The sequence below is a fragment of the Scyliorhinus torazame genome, chromosome 18, assembly GCF_047496885.1.
Source record: "Scyliorhinus torazame isolate Kashiwa2021f chromosome 18, sScyTor2.1, whole genome shotgun sequence".
NCBI lineage: Eukaryota > Metazoa > Chordata > Chondrichthyes > Carcharhiniformes > Scyliorhinidae > Scyliorhinus > Scyliorhinus torazame.
The window spans coordinates 117929672-117947289 of record NC_092724.1 but is presented as its reverse complement, the minus strand read 5'-3'; the positions used below and the strand labels follow the sequence as shown (position 1 = coordinate 117947289).

The following is a 17618-nucleotide window of genomic DNA, read 5'->3' as shown; positions in this document are numbered from 1 at the left end:
ACCAAAGCCTTTCTGCCATAGTGCTGCACTGTTCCTGATGCGCTGTAAATCATTCTGCTGGGGTAGACTGATTCCTACCTTCATCTTCATGTCAAGCTGATCTTCATGGGCAGCATGGATCTATGGACCATCCTGTATCAGATCAGTACTGTGCTTGGGGAGTACAGGGGTCTCCTTTCCTCTGGTGCCTCACACCAGTGTCTACCGGAACGGAACTGTGCTGTGGAGTCATGCGACCACCGCAACACAGGTCCGAGGTTCGACAGGGTGGGGTGCAAGACGAGGCTGGGGGGTGGGTGGCAGGGATGGTGTGGCCTAACAAAGACAAAAGGGGCGGCTATGTGGAAGAAGCACTGTGCAAATGGCAGGCTGGGGGGAGGGGTGGGGGAGAACGAGAACTCACAATGGCATACAGAGGGTCAGGGAGGTGGATGTAGAAGACAGAGAGTGCAAGGCTGCGGGAAGGCTGTGGGAGGTGTGATGAATGGTTACTGTACCCTGAACACCATGTAGGTGATGCCCCTTTAAGACCGGGTTTGGAACCCTGGGGGGACTCCGCCTCTGGCTCCGCCCACCAGGGAGCCGTATACAAGGTGACGCCCTGTAGGTGGCACTCAGTAAGCACACATCTCTGTAGCTGGCTAGTTCTCTGCTTATTAAAGCCTTAATTTACCATTCCACACTCTTGTGTCGTTATTGAGGGTACTACAGGAGGGAAGCTGGATCCCGACAAGGCTCCATGAAATGCAGACAAACAAGGAGGTCTAAAGGATTGCACACATTACTGGAAGGAGATACATGCAGATGCAGATTATGGGGGGTAGGCCTGTTAGTGTAGCACATTAGGGATGGTTCATATGAACTCTCAAGAGGCCAGGGCTGCAGTGGTTTGTGAAGATTACAGTTGTCCATTGGGTTTGTTGGCGGGTCTTTCACGGTTATGGGGCGCCAATTTTAATGGCAGTCTGATCGATCCCCCTCACCGTGACCTCAGGACACTCCACTTCACCCAACTTATCTCTTCCAGGGTCCTTCATTCCCCCCTTGCCCCACCTCTTATGTTCAAAGCCACCCTGGGCCCGGCCACTGGCACCGGCAACCTGGCAGCTGGACACCTTGGCATTGCCAGCCTAGCACCTTAGCAATGCCTCCGCCAGCCTGGCAGGGTCACCCGGTCACCCTGGAAGTGCCATGGTGGCACTGTCAGGGTGCACAGATGGCTGTGCCAATGTGCCAGGCTGGCAGTGCCAAAGTGCCAGGGGAGTGCCAGGCACCCACCCTGCCTTGTCCCCCGACACTGGGATTGTCCAATGGCCTGGGAGATCCCCCCCTCCCCCAACAAGTGCCGGGGGTGGGGGGTGGTCTCATTCACACTGTTATTTTTAGCAAGCTTTAACCATCCTGGTCTTCATACATCTTTTGAGTGAGTAGGCAAAAGTGACAATGGATCCAGTGGTCCAGTGAGCTTTTCTCAAAAGCCTCATTCGATGCAGGAGCCAAAGTGGGGGAAAGGCATTGGCACGAGCAGCTCCAGCAGGAGGCATTGCATGGGGGTCATGGCAAGAGGGAGCCTGAGCATCAGTGGTGTAATAACCCGAATGGAGGCCAAGGGATCCTGCAACCTCAGAGTCCCTGTGGCCTCACCGGAGTATGAGCCACCCCTTAAGCCAGAGGCCTCTGGGACATAAATACGCTGGTCCAAGTGTGGGCCGGGCATGGGAGTCCCTTCGGGGAGTAGGAGGTGTAACAGGGCTTTTCACAGTGACTTCATTGCAGTGTTAATGTAAGCCTACTTATGACAATAAAGATTAGTATTTATTATTATACTAGGTATAGTTTTCTTATAGTATAGTTTTCTTACAGTCATCGCTTGAGAGTGGTTGCTTGTATGAGATTTTACAAATAGGTGGCTAACATTTATCAGGACCTGGGAGTGGATTTGGCCAAGAGGCGAGCTGTGTTCAATCGGGCAAAAACGACCCTCTTTAAGAAGGGGGTGAAGTTCGGGATGCTGTACCCAGCCCGCCTGTGGGTCACACATGAGGAACGGGACTTCTACTTTGAAACGGCAGACGAAGTATGAACCTTTATTAAAGAAATGAAGCTGGAGGTGAATTAAAAGACACTTAAGCCTTGGAGAACAGCAATTTGTGGTGCCGGATTGTAAAGATTTAAGTAGCTCTATGTGAAATAACAGGCTGTGTGGATGGTTAAAGGTTGATCTGTCTTGCAGGGACCTTGTTTGGGGGTGGGGGATGGGCTTTGAATTTAGTTCTGCTTTTTGGGTGACTATTTTTCTAAAGTGATTGTTTCTTCACTGTTTGTTTACTGGGGAATGTGATGCTTTTAAAATGTTTATTCATGTGGGGGGGGGGGGGGAGAGAGGAGAGTACAATAGGGAGACAGACTGCTTGGTGCCAGGGGTGGGAGCCATCGAGTCATTATGGGTCAGCTGACTCTCGGAAGCGCAGTGGGGGGTGGACAGGTGTTAAGCTGGAGCTTGACTTGGGGGATTGGGTTGTTAGTGTTGTTGCTAGGGGGGGAGGGATGGGGTAGCTGCTTTGCTGACAGGGGAGGAACTGTCACTAGGGGACAAATGGGAGGTAGGGAACGACGACAGCCCGAGTGGGGACTCGAGGAAGCGGAGGGCACGAGCTCGAGGCTGGCCTAAAAAGGGTGATGGCTAGTTGGCAGGGAGGGGAGAGGGGGGGGGGGGGCTTGAAGCCCCCCCATCCAGGCTGATCACATGGAAAGTGAGGGAAGTGAATGGGCCGGTCAAGAGGGCTCACGTGTTCGCGCATTTGAGGGGGACATGGCAATGCTACAAGAGACACACCTAAAGGTTACAGACCAGATGAGATTGAGGAAGGGGTGGGTTAGCCAAGTGATCCACTCAGGACTGGACTCAAAGACCAGGGGGGTAGCGATCTTGATCAACAAACGAGGGGAATTTGAGGCAGGGAGAATCGTGTCAGACAAGGGGGGTAGGTACATAATGGTGAGTGGGAAGCTGGAGGGGGTGCGAATGGTACTTGTGAACATATATGTTCTGAATTGGGACGACGTGGAATTTATGAGGCGGGTGTTAAGTAAGATCCCAGACAATATCCAGGCCAGGGAGGAGGCCTGCTGCGGCAAAGGAATTGAAGGGTTTTATGGAACAGATGGGGGGAGTAGACCCATGGAGCACGGCCGAAGACGAAGGAGTTTTCCATTTTTTTCACATGTCCACAAAGTATAATCTCGCATCGACTTTTTTGTTCTGAGCAGGGTGCTAATATCGAAGGTGGTGGATACTGAGTATTCGGCAATTGCAGTGTCGGATCATGCCCCGCACTGGGTGAATCTACGGGTTAGTGTGGAGAGAGGGCAACGCCCGCTGTGGAGACTGGATGTGGGCTTGCTAGCGGATGAGACGGGTTAACAAGTCCATCCAGAAATACCTGGAAACAAATGATACAGGGGAAGTCTCTGCAGCGACGGTCTGAGAAGCTTTGAAGACAGTAGTCAGAGGGGAATTAATCTCGATACGGGCCTACAGAGAAAAGGTGGAACGGGTGAGAGGGATAGATTAGTGGAGGAGATACTCCAGGTGGACAGGAGATACTCGGAGGCCCCGGACACGGGGCTACTGAGGGAGCGGCGGAGGTTACAGGTGGAGTTTGGGCTGTTGACCACAGGGAAAGCAGTGGAACAGTTGAGGAAGGCAAGGGGGGCGATCTATGAGTACGGGGAAAGGCAAGTAGAATATTGGCGCACCAGCTCAGGAAAAGAGAGGCGGCCAGGGAGATAGGTAGAGTAGAGACGGTAATACTGTCCTGGACCAGCGGGGGGTGAACGAGGTGTTTAAGGACTTTTATAGCAAATTATATGAGTCGGAACCCCCGGCTGGGGTGGAGGGGATGAGGCAATGTCTGGATCAGTTGAGGTTCCCGAGGGTGGAGGAGGACCTGGTGGAAGGGCTGGGAGCCCCAATTGAGATTGAGGAAATAATCAAGGGGCTGGAGGGCATGCAGTCGCGCAAGGCCCCGGGGCCTGACGGCTATCCGGTGGAATTCTGAAAGAAGTTTTCAGAGATATTGAGCCAACTGCTGGTGAGGACATTTAACGAAGCAAGAGAGAAGGGAGTCCTCCCCCCACCAATGTCGCAGGCCTCGATTTCATTGATCTTGAAACGGGAGAAGGATCCGGAGCAATGCGGGTCATACAGGCCGATTTTTCTACTGAATGTGGACACCAAAGTGCTGGCAAAGATACTGGCCACAAGGATAGAAGACGGTGTCCCAGGGGAAGACCAGGTGGGATTTGTTAAGGGCAGGCAACTCAAGGCTAATGTTCGAAGACCTCTAAAAGTTATTCAGATGCCCTCAGAAGGAGAGGAGGCGGAGGCGGTGGTAGCGATGGATGTGGAGAAGGCTTTTGATCGGGTGGAGTGGAACTACCTGTGGGAGGCGCTGGGAAGGTTTGGGTTTGGTGAGGGCTTCATTGACTGGGTGCGGTTGCTCTATCAGGCACCAGTAGCGAGTGTGCGTATGAACCGGCTGAGGTCGGGGTATTTTGAATTACATCGAGGGACGAGGCAAGGGTGCCCCCTCTCCCCATTACTGTTTGCTCTGGCCAGAGCCATTGGCCATGGCGTTAAGAGCCTCTAGGAACTGGAAAGGACTGGTTTGGGGGGTGGGGGGGGGGGGGGGGGGGGGGGGGGGGGGGGGGGGGGGTGGGGTGGGGGGGGTGGGGGTGGAGCGCCGGGTCTCGCTCTACGCAGGTGACCTGCTCTTGTACATTTTGGACCCGTTGGAGGGGATGGGGGAAGTAATGCGAATCTTGGGGGAATTTGGCAATTTTTCAGGGTATAAATTGAACATGGGGAAAAGCAAGATGTTTGCGAACCAGGCAAGAGGGCAGGAGAAGAGACTGGGAGAGCTGCCGTTTAGAATGTTAGGGAAGAGCTTTCAATATCTGGGAATCCAGGTGGCCCGGAAATGGGAGGTACTACACAAGTTAAACCTATTCCGGTTGGTAGAACAAATGGAAGGGGACTTTAAGAAATGGGATATGCTCCCGCTATCACTGGCGGGGAGGGTACAGACCATGAAAATGACGGTCCTCCCCAGATTTCTGTTCGTCTTTCAGTGCCTCCCCATCTTCATCACAAAGGCCTTTTTCAAGCGGGTGAATAAGATTATTTTGGGCTTTGTGTGGGCGAGTAAAACCCCGCGATTGAAGAAAGTGTTGTTGTCGGGAGGGTTGGCGCTGTCGAACTTCTGCAATTACTACTGGGCGGCTAATACAGCCATGATCAGGAAGTGGGTAGTGGGGGAGGGGTCGGCATGGGAGCAGATGGAGGCGGTGTCATGTAAAGACACCATGTTGATGTCATTGTTTTTGTTACTGTTATAAAAATTTTCCAAATACCTTAATAAAATATTATTTTAAAAAAACAAATAGGTGGATGAAGAGCAGAGACCCAGACACTGGAGACAACTTGCCACACCGAAGGTCTATCATCCACATGTGTCCTACATAGGTGAGTGAGAGGCAGAGGAGGGCAAGCCTAGAGATCGTGTTTGCCACATATGCCACATGCTCCAAGAATACCTGATGCCACATGGGTTTGTGGCTTCTCCTGCCAATAGTCCTGAAGATGGCGGCAGCACTAAATTAATTTCCTTCTGGGTCCTTCCATGCATCATAGAAAGTACAGTGCAGAAGGAGGCCATTCGGCCCATCGAGTCTGCACCGGCCCATGGAAAGAGCACCCTACCCAAGCCCACACCTCCACCCTATCCCCGTAACCCAGTAACTCTACCCAACCTTCTTGGACACCAAAGGCAATTTAGCATGGTCAATAGACCTGATCTACGCATCTTTGGACTGTGGGAGGAAACCGGAGCGCCGTGAGGAAACCCACGCAGACACAGGGAGAACGTGTAGACTCCGCACAGACAGTGACCCAAGCCGGGAATCGAACCTGGGACCTTGGAGCTGTGAAGCAACTGTGCTAATCACTGTGCTACCGTGCCACCCTGGATCAATTGGGACTGTGCGGTATTTCTCAGTCAGCAACACATCACTGCTTTGAGGAGGTGACAATGCCTTTTACAGAAGGGCACATCATTATTTAACCTTTACTTTGGATGAGTAGACCCAGGCTCAGAGATTCGTGGGCTTCACAGATGTCTCAAGGTTTCCAAGAGCGTAGAGCGCAATAGACTGCACCAAGTAGCTATACAGGCTCCCTGGCAGCAGTACTTGATGTTCATCAACTGCAAGGGCTTCCATTCCATCAATGTGCAGTTGGTGTGTGACCATTGAAAGCAAGTCCAGCACGTGTGTACATGGTTCTCGGGAGTTGTCATAACTCCTGCATCCTCAGGTGCCTGGGAACTTCGGGGAGCCAGACGTCTGCAAGGCTTGTTGCTGGGGGATAAGAGCTACCCAATTACTCCGGAGTGACTCCCTCAGACTCCAGATGGGAAAAGGTGCAACGTTGCTCACACCACCACATGCTCTCTCATAGAGCAGTCTATATGACTTCTGAAGATGCGATTCGGATGCTCAGGTGGCTCTCTGCAATATGCACACGAGAGGGTTTGCCACATGCTCGCAGTTTGCTGCGCCCTGCGCAATCTGGCTATGAAGAAAGGAGAGGCCCTACCTGAGGGTGAACTGGAGGAGGAGGAGTCCTCTTCAGAAGATGAAGATGAGGTGCAGGAAGCCCAGGGGGATGCGGAGTGATAACAGCGCATTGATACCATGGGAGAGGGGTGATGTGGGAGGCTTGCTCTTGATAGGTTCCAAAAGGAGTCAAATTAAGTCCGATCATCAGAAGACATTTCCTCTTAACCTCAAAGCCATTTTGTGACTTCTGAGGGAATAGCCAAACTAATCGCTGAGAGGATAGGTCCTGGGTTTCCACTTGGGCTTAAGAGCTCACGACTCACTAGAATAAGATCTTAGCTGTGGTCATCGGTGTCTTGCTAATGCGCTCAGTCTGTCAACTTAAAGTCCAGTAAGGAAGAATACCTGAAAGTCAAAGACAGAGGATCGGTTGAAGGATTCTCCCCGAGACGGCAGCCATTCATTGATTCATTGCCTACTTTAAGGAATTAGTCACTGTCAGTTGCTTGATGGGAGGGGGGGTTATTTTTCCTTTCTTTTGCGAGTGAAGTGCATACGATTGGTTGTGTTTTTGTTACAATGTTCTCAGCTACATCCGCTGTTTGTTTTGTTGGCTTTGTTATAAAACTTATTGTAAATGGAAAATCTTTAATAAAAATATATTTTTTAAGAATAGCTGGACGCTTCCTATGCCTTGTAAGGATGCAAACACTGTTGCAAAGGAAATGCAGACTAGCATAGGGCTCATCCTAAAGTGCATATATGTTGGTTTGGGATACTTTAGGAAACACAGATGTGCGTAGTCATATAGCTGATAAGGCCTCCTCAGCCATTGCTATACTTTGAGGGCTATGGGCTGAAAACTCACCCATCATACACCCTGAATAAAGAATTACTTTTTTAAAAAAAAATCTTTATTGTCACATGTAGGCTTAAATTAACACTGCAATGAAGTTACTGTGAAAAGCCCCTAGTTGCCACATTACAGCGCCTGTTCGGGTACACAGAGGGAGAAGTCAGAATGACCAAATTAACTAACAGCACGTCATTTGGGACTTGTGGGAGGAAACCGGAGCACCCTGAGGAAACCCACGCAGCCACAGGGAGAACGTGCAGACTCCGCACAGACAGTGACACAAGCCGGGACTCGAACCTGGGATCCTGGAGCTGTGAAGCAACAGTGCTACCCACTGTGCTACCCTGCTGCCCACACGTACACCCTTCTCCCTGACAACACACATGAATCCATTAGCAAGTTGCACTGAGGTTGACGTCACATGAATGTTAATCTTAAAAGGGGAAATTCTGAATGTGAGGAAGGCTGAACCTTGGAATAAGAGGATTGTAAAAATCCAAACTAAAATGTTTTCATCTGACCATTACATCCACAAACCCATGGAATGGTTTTCAAAATGTGGAATTTATTTATAATGACCCTGAGGTGACATCTGGAGCAGGTGTGGAGACAGCCTGCTACATCCTGATGCCTCTGACAACCTTGGCAAACATCATCTGATGGTCCGGATCCTGGAGGGGCACGGCTGCATAAGGGTCCCCTGCGTAAAGATAGAAGCACCCACGGCGGCCTGCACTGGAGTTGGTGCAGGCAAGGGGGTCTCTGGGTGGTTGCACAAGTGAATGTCCTGAGTGGAGGCCCATGGAGTGTCAGGATGATGCTCCCTGTGGGTGCTGGAGGACCCAGGAATGACTCCTGCAGGAGATGGGACACCTGGAGGGAGGTCAAGGTGCCTCCTCCCCATGTGGCCTATATGCTGATGGTACACACGAGTGTGTGGCCATGGAGTGCAGGGCCGAGTGTAAATCCGCAGAACCTGCTGGGCCAAGGTCTTCAGGGTGGTAGTCAATCTCCCATGGTGGCTTCAATGTGCTCGCATGTTGGAGCCACGACATCGAACAGAACACAGATGGACTCCTTCATCGTATGCTCTAGTCTGTTCAGCGCCCGATGTCCTGCTGCATCTTCACCAGTGAGCTGGAAGTTACTCCAGATGCTCACCATCTGATTGAGACTGGGCAGGTGGCTGGTCTCCAGCAATCCTCCGCGTTGTAGAGACTTGGGCCATCCCTGCCTCTGATTGCTGTCGGGGCAGGTTTGTGACAGAAAACGACCTTGAGTCTAAGCCTGAACTACGCCCCACTGAGGTGTGTCTCTGTGTTGTGTCAGTTGTGTCATCCTCAGACATGCTCCAGGGGTCCAGAAAGTTGCTGGGCTGGCTAGCTGGCTGCAGTCTGCTGGTACCTGAAAAATACAAAAGAAAATTTTTAGTGGATGAGCTGAAGTGAATTCAGACTACATGGCACTCAGAATTGCAGGATTTGGTGATGTGATGGAGCTGAGATCCATACTAGGTTGTGGGGAGAGGCCAAGCTCTGTGTTGCCACCAGAGTGATCGCTATCTTTTTTAGAGAGCTCTGCAGCAGCCTCCTCGAACTCGCTGAGAGTGAGTATCTCTCCCATCCTCCCCCAGTCGAGGCTCGCCCTCGCTTGCTGTGCGCATGTTTGGCCTGTATGGAAACAAAAGAAAAGGCGTGATCAGAGGGGATGGAGCAGATGCCAGAAGCGACAGCGAATGGAGTGTGAGCAACAAGACAGATGGTATGCTGGTGTTGTGAAAGTCTTGTTGAGACAGTCAGTGTTGATATGTGTCAGCCAAGGCTGAATGTGAAATCGGTGGAGAGCAGCTGTTTAAGTCTATGATACCATGTTGTGAGTTTAATAGTGGAGGGAGTGGAGAGAGGACTTACCCTACTTGAGCAGGTGAGATCATTCATCCACTTGCTGCACTGGACAATGCTTCACAGGCCGCGAACAAAATGGGTGGCATGGTAGCACAGTGGTTAGCACTGTTGCTTCACAGCGCCAGGGACCTGGATTCGATTCTCAGCTTGGGTCACTGTCCGTGCGGAGTCTGCACGTTCGCGCTGTGTCTGCGTGGGTTTCTTCCGGGTGCTCCGTTTTCCTCCCACAGTCCAAAGAAGTGCTTGTTAGGTGAATTGGACATCCTCAATTCTCCCTCAGATAACCCAAACAGGCGCTGGAGTGTGACGACTAGGGGATTTTCACAGTAACTTCATTGCAGTGTTAATGTAAGCCTACTTGTGACAATAATAAAGATTGTTATTATTACATCAACTGCTGACGCACCAGTGGATTCAGAGGGGAATGCACCTGTGCATAATTAATGAGCTTCCAGTTGCAGAATCGGGCATCGGCACTGGGCCCCCCGCCACCGCAGTTAGTCTCGAAAACGGAGAACACTTGTGCTTACTACATTTTCCAATTATGCCAGCATTCTAAAATTGAGCATTGGGTGAGACACAAAATTCACAGCAGCTTGTGGTGGGAGATTTGAACAGTGGAATAATAACTAAAACACTGGGCTACAGTACTGGTGGGGACGGATCTTTCACTGTCTAACACTGGATTATAGTGCTGGCGGGGGCAGGTCTCTCGATGTATAGTACTGGTGGGGACAGTTCTGTCACTGCATAACACTGGGGTACAGTACTGGTGGGGACATGTCTGTCACTTTATAACTCTTGGGTACAGTACTGGTGGGGATGGATCTGTCACTGTCTAACACTAGGGTACAGTACTGGCGGGGACAGCTCTGTCACTGTACCACACTGGGGTACAGTACTGGTGGGGACATTTCTGTCGCTGTACAACAGTGGGATAAGTACTGGTGGGAACATGTGTTAATTGAATGGCCATTGCTGCAAGAGATATCACAGGAGACATATCATTCTATGCTGCATCTTAGTTAATGACTTTTTCACTTATGTATCAGCACAGTGACAACTCTTGAATGTGTTCTGACAAACATACTGGTTGTCTGAAGTCCAAGTGTCTTAGAATAGTCTTCATTTCTTCCAATCGCTGTTTCAAATGCAAATTTTCGGAATTGGATTTCCAGTGTTTTCTTTTGTCACAAGGGAAGTCAGTACCTAAAGCAAATGAAAACACAGAATTCAAACAAAGGCAAAATACTGCAGGTGCTGGAAATCTGAAATAAAGTCAGACAATGCTGGAAATTCTCAGCAGGCCAGGTAGCCTCTTTGGAGAGTGAAACAGAGTTAATAGGCTGGATTCTTCCGCCCTGCCCGCCGCAGGAACGCCACGGGAGAGGCGCCGACAATGGAAAAAGCCATTCACCTCGGGCGGGTTTCCCAGTTGCCGGGCGAACGAGGCCGGAGAATCCCACCCAATGTTTTGGTTGATGACCCTTCATGAGAGAATTGAGGAAAGATAAAAATGTAATAGGTTTTGATCAAGAGGGAGGGGGGGGGGGGGGAGAAAGAATAAACCAGAAGGTCTTACTGTGGAGGGCAGGAGAGGTTAAACATCAAATAAATATCATCATACCAAAGCATAGGGAATGGTAATGGGACAAGTACAGAAAATAAGATATGTCCAGGTGAGGGGTGAATGTCTGGATAGCAACTTCTGAAGACAAATGAAAAGAATAAAGAAAGAAATACGAGAAAAGAAAACCCAGCCAAAACAAAACAACAAGATGATTTATAATTGTTGAACTCAAATATGGATCTGAGAAGGCTATAGAAAATTGAAAGATGAGGTGTTGTTCTACGAGCTTGCATTAGATTTAAAATTGGATCATTGAAGCAGGCCAAGGACAGGCAGGCCAAGGACAGAAATGCCAGAGCAGGAAGGTGGAGGACTCAAATAACACGTGACACTTTGGATAGGTCATGGATTTTATCATGCTGAATGCCAGGGCCCCACATGCTGTCAGCAGGATTACTTTCTGCTTCTTATCTTCCATAATCTTATTAACCCGGAACAAGTAATAAAGGCCTGTGTATGGGGCCCAGTCTTCACCGCTAACGTCATAGGGTTTGAGTTTACCAAAGAGGCATTTTTTCTTACCAGAGAAGCCGTTTGTTGTCGACACTGAAGGCTGTTTGCAAAAAAACTTGTATTCTCCTTGTTGCCAATGTAATAATTTTGCCAAGGCCAGTCTCCCAGCACCAAACTCTTCTATTAAAGTAACAAAAAAGGACGCTGCTGTGGCTTACAGCACACATGCGTCCAAGCTCGGGGACTTACTGGATACCGACATGGGTTGGAGCAGTAGGTTTTAAGCTCCTGCTGTACATTTCCTATTAAGCGAGCTACCGCTCACTTAATAAGGGAATTCATATTCCATGAAGTCCATGGGGAAATCTATTGACAACCCGCTTGTCCTTCGTGACACCATAAGTTTCCTTCGGAAGGTTGAAAGATGAGGGCAGGGGAAGATATGTTTGGTGGTGTCAAAATGCTGGTGCTGGTAGAAATAACTGGCGCATGATTTATTTAATGTGGAGGCTGATGGGTGAAGGCGAGGACAAGGGAAACCCCATCATGTTTCTGGGACGGGGGCAGCACAGTTGGTTAGCCCTGCTGCCTCACGGCGCCGAGGTCCCAGGTTCGACCCCGGCTCTGGGTCACTGTCCATGTGGAGTTTGCACATTCTCCCCGTGTCTGCGTGGGTTTCGCCCCCACACACCCAAAGATGTACAGGCGAGGTGGATTGGCCACGCTAAATTGCCCCTTAATTGGAAAAAATTAATTGGGTACTCTTAAATTTATTTTAAAAAAAGAAGAAAAAAATGTTTCTGGGAGGGAGCGAAGGGATGAAGAACAGAAGTGTGTGAAATGGATCAGACGCGGTGGAGGGCCCCGTCAACCATGCTGGGTGGGAATCCTCAGTTAAGGAAAAAGGAAGACATACCAGAAGCACCTGTGTGGAACCTTGTTGAATCGTCTGAACAGATGTGAATGAGACAGAGAAACTGGGAGAATAGAATGGAATCATGACAGGAGGCAGAGTGTGAGGAAGTATGGTCAAGTTGGCTGTGGGGCACCATGGGCTTGTAGCGGATATTAATTGATAGCTTATCCCAAGAGATGAAGACTGAGAAGTCAAGGAATAGAGTCAGAGATGTTCCAGATGAAAGTGAGACAAAGGTGGAAATTAGAAGAAAATTCAAATAAACAGAATTAAATTCTGACGACATTGACAATTTCTATTAAACATGGCTGAGATAAACGCATCTGTTGTTGCGTTAAGTACTGCACATCGTGCCATGATCACATTTCCTCTTCTATTTGAGAAATCAGTGGAAGGGGCAGCGCCCATTGCACAGGACAACAATGCGTTTCCTTCTGCCTCCTTCCAGATCCCAGTTTAGAGAAAACATCAAACATTACTTCATAAGAAGCACTTATGCAAAAATAACAAGAGACAACTGCAGCTCGAGATGTTATAACATTCCTTTGTGCTGTGTAGCTGTGGTCACAAGACAATCTGATCTCATTAAAACAAACCTGAATCGTTTCCTATGGGTAAATGAGGCTTAGGGTTAAACATACATCTCACTTTTAGGATACTGCTGCAGGACTCTGACAATCACAGTGAAGACCAGGGAGAATTTGGGATGGTTTAAGACCAAGATAGAGACGGTGTTTACTGACCCAACAACACAAAAAATCTTGGGAATGTCTGTGGGAAACTGGGAATGAGATGCAGCCAGTTATATCAGTCTGTTAATGCCCTTCATAGTGCTGCAAACTTCAATTTGATAACTTCAAAATGTTTTGCTTTTTCTAAATAAATCAAAGCAACTGACTGAACCTTTACCTCATCAGTTAATTTCCTGAAACCTGGAATATAAGATTCCCAATCACAGCAAACACACTTCTATTCAAGAAAGTTGTGGAAATACCTGTCTCCTGTTTGATTGCCCGAGGTTTCCCGCTGTGAACAATGGGTGGTGGAAATCCGCGCTCTGTCTGTGTTAGTGTTGATGCCATGCCACTTAACTCATCTCCAATCATTGGCGGTAGGGCCCAAAACTCGCTCCCTACGTGGAAACCCTAAAATAATCAAAAGGGAATGAGGCATCTTTTTATTTTACTTAAGTCACCACACATAAAAATCAGAGTCAACACATTCTGCAATCCAGCCATGGAGCTCGAGACACGCGCTGGAGGGAGTGAACTCTCAGAGCAACATGGGAGGGAGCTAACCTCCAGAGCCCCTCATGGGAGGGAGTAAACCTCCAGGGCCCCTCATGGGAGGGATTGCACCTCCAGAGCCCCTCATTGGAGGGAGTAAACCTCCAGAGCCCCTCATGGGAGGGAGTAAACCTCCAGGGCCCCTCATGGGAGGGATTGAACCTCCAGAGCCCCTTATAGGAGGGAGCGAACTCCCAGAGTCTTGGCAGGAGGGAGTGAGCACCCAGGGCCAAGAATAGGAGGGAGTGATCCCCTATAACTAGGCACAGAATACTTGATGCTCCATATTACCCTGAGATATTACAAAAGGAAGGGTTTCCTCCGTGTTTTCTCGGGGTGCTCCGTTTCCTCCCATAGTCCAAAGATGTGCAGGTTAGGTGGATTGGTCATGATAAATTGCCCTTAAGTGTCCAACATTGCCCTTAAGTGTTGGGTGGGGTTACTGGGTTATGGGGATAGGGTGGAGGTGTTGACCTTGGGTAGGGTGCTCTTTCCAAGAGCCGGTGCAGACACGATGGGCCGAATGGCCTCCTTCTGCACTGCAAATTCTATAATAATCTATGAAACCTTTGCTGACCTTCCCAGGACCCAGACTTGCGATGGTCTGATCAAGCAAGTTCGCTTGCTGTCTTGCCTGTCCAAAATCCTCACATTGATTCATCACTAAGTCTTCAACTGGCTTGTTTAGGAGATCTAAACAGAGAATAGCCAAGTTTTAAAATTATTCAGAAAGTTTATTTTTGCGAGGAGAAAGAGGAAAATATAAACAGTCATTTGGTAATACAGAACCCGAGAAGGGCTGAACAATCACACATTTTGAAGATTTTCATCTTGCACTCATCAGGATAATTTACAAGAATACCAAATTGTAAAGGGAACAACAATTTACACTGCATGAGAAGAGAGTGACTTTTGGTTTGCAAGTTGATTCTGCTTGGTAGGGATGTTGTCATGGCGAATGCATCAGTTACCTTTTTAATGACAGTTCACTGCCAAGCTTTGTATAAACTCAAATCAGGCAATATGACTCTGATTGGTCAAGGCATTGCCCTGGGGAATGAACCACGGAATGGCTTTTGTCCACTTTGTTTAGTTGAAAAAACCGTAATATATGTACATGCTCTTTCTGTCTATGTATTAATACATGTAGCTTCCAGTATGCATAAGTAAGCCACACTGTGAGCCCAACAGATAATCTTTAATTAATTATCAGTGTAATTCTTAGCACACTTATGTTGCCCAATTGCAGAATCACATTTAATATTGGACACGATGTTCAGAGTGTCGCAAACGTGGGCTGGTTGGGTATGGTCAGTACTTTGCCTGTTGCCAGCACCAGAAGGGATATTCTGCTGACCTGTCTTTACCAGCCGAAGCCCGAATATTGTCCAGGTCTTGCTGTATATGCACATGGGCTGTTCGAGTATCTGAAACGTTACGAAAGGTGCTGAATATGGTGCAATCATTGGCGAACATCCTTACTTCTTATCTTTAAAAAAATTTTTAGAGTACCAAATTCATTTATTCCAATTAAGGGTCAATTTAGCGTGGCCAATCCACCTACCCTGCACATCTTTGGCTTGTGGGAGCGAACCCATGCAAACACGGGGAGAATGTGCAAACTCCACAAGGACAGTGACCCAGAGCCGGGATCGAACCTGGGACCGTGGCGTGTGAGGCAGCAGTGCTAACCACTCCACCATCATGCCGCCCAATCTCACTTTGAATGGGATGGCAAGAGCATTGATAGAGCACTGAAGGACATCTGGTGGCATGATGTGGAGGGAACACACGGATGAGGTGGCTCACACTAGTGTACTGTACTTTATGCCCTTTTTTGTTAGTATTAGAGGATAATTTCTTTTGAAAACCCACATAATAATATATAATAATAATCGCTTATTGTCACAAGTAGGCTTCAATGAAGTTACTGTGAAAAGCCCACAATCGCCACATTCCGGCGCCTGTTTGGGGAGGCCGATACGGAAATTGAACCTGCGCTGCTGGCCTTGTTCTGCATTACAAGCCAGCTGTTTAGCCCACTGTGCTAAACCAGCCCCTAACATGGTTAATGGAACACGGATCCTGTATGACTGAAACGCCCAGAAAAATCAGGGGAAAGAAGGTGGACAGCAGAAGTTTGTTGACAGATTCGGAGGCCTCTCAGAATTCTTTGGCATGTAAAATGGCAGAGTCAGCCTCTGGGGCTCCAGCCACTCCACTAACAGTCAAGATGCTTTCTAGTACCCTGGCTAAAGAATTTGATAAACACTGGCGCATTGTTTTGGATCACCTGCGGAAATCAATGGAAGAGGCCTTGGCCCCCATTCGAGCGGCTCTGGAGAAAACCAAACGTGAAAGCACATGGAGCCACGATAAAAGATGTGGAACTGGCCCTTTCAAGCCACAGTGATCGGTTTGCGTCACTGGAATCAAAGCTATTTTCGCTGGCCGAGATGAACAAGTTGTTGAAAGCCAAGGTGAATGATCCAGAGAACTATCCAGAGGCAAAACATTTGAATTATAGGACTGCTGGAGGGGATGGAAGGCCTAATACCCATGGAGTACTTTACAGATATGTTTGGTGAGATGGTGGGGGAGGGTGGATTCACATCCCCTCCTGGGTTGGACCAAACCCACTGTACACTCCGGCAGAGGTCTTGTCCTGAGGATCCACCACGTGCGGTAAGAGTGAAATTCCATAGCTTCAAGGAGAGAGAGCTGGTTCTGAGATGTGCGATAACCTCCCCCTATCCTTTTAAAATGAATGTGTTCCCGAGATTTTTATTTCTCTTTCAATGTATCCCCAAGACTTTTTTGTTAAAATCAAAAAATTAATGTCTTCCTTTATTTGGGTGGGTAGGACTCCCAGAAACCATGGAGTTTTGCTCCAAAGAGATTGACAATTGGGGGATCTGGCCCTACCCAATTTATTGAGAATTTGGAAGCAGTTCAGGCAGCATTTCAAGCTCTGTTCCCTGTCTTCGGTAGCCTCCATCTGCAACAACCATCTTTTTCTGCTGGTAGGTTTGGCCGATGTTTAAGTCTTGGGAGGGGAAGGGACTGGAGAGGCTTGGAAACCTGTCCGTGGAGGGGAGGTTTGCTAGTTTAACGGAGTTGTCTGAGAAACCCCAAATGCCTGGTTCCAGTCTTTTCAGGTATTTTCAAATACATGCTTTTCGCGCAAAGCTTTCCCTTCCGTTCCTTTGGCACTACCTTCTTCCCTGTTGACGAAGCTTTTGTCTTTGGCAGTGCCTGACGGAGGCTCTATCTTGGGCATGTATGGCCATATCCTTTCAAGGGAGTCTACTCCATTGAGTGAGATGAGGACGAAATGGGTGGGTGAATTGGATCCCATTCTGGATGGTGAGGTATGAGTGAGGCCCTTCATAGGGTCAACTCGACGTTTTCATGTGCTTGGCTAACTTCATGGCATATCCCCCACTCTGCTATTACTGTCAAACCAGGGGATCAAACCTGGCTCATCGACGCATCTGACTAAAGCAAGGATGAGCGGATTCTTCTCTGAGGTGGAGGTTAAGTGTGAGTGCTGCTCCCGGTGGCTGGCTATCCACACACATATGTTCTGGTCCTGCCCAAGTTGGTAAGCCTCTGTGCCTCTTTCCTTAACACCATGTCAGAGATACTCCGTGTAGATTTGTATCCATGTCCGGTGGTGCCCATATTTGGGGTGCCGACTCGCCGGTGCTTCAGTCGGGAGTGAAAGTGGATGTCCTCGCCTTTGCCTCGTTTAAAAATAAATAAATTTAGAGTACCCATTTATTTTCCCAATCAAGGAGCAATTTAGCGTGTCCAATCCACCTATCCTGCACATCTTTGGGTTGTGGGGGTGAGACCCACCCAGACACGGGGAGAATGTGCAAACTCCACACTGACATCGGTGCCGACATTGAACCCGGGTGCCTTTTCCTCGTTAATCGCTTGGAGACGA

At 48.8% G+C, this 17618-nt stretch overlaps 1 protein-coding gene across 3 annotated transcripts in view; it reads right to left on the bottom strand.

The window, feature by feature from the left end:
• mycbpap (mycbp associated protein) overlaps window positions 1–17618 on the bottom strand; it is a 233198-nt gene that overhangs the window by 144087 nt on the left and 71493 nt on the right. For all 3 annotated transcript variants that reach the window (XM_072483208.1, XM_072483204.1, XM_072483207.1), the window contains exons 6-8: window positions 14244–14359; window positions 13375–13525; window positions 10472–10590 (exon numbers count right to left, since the gene is read on the bottom strand). In XM_072483208.1, the coding sequence (XP_072339309.1) occupies window positions 10472–10590; window positions 13375–13525; window positions 14244–14359 (386 nt within the window). The remainder of the gene's footprint in view (window positions 1–10471; window positions 10591–13374; window positions 13526–14243; window positions 14360–17618) is intronic.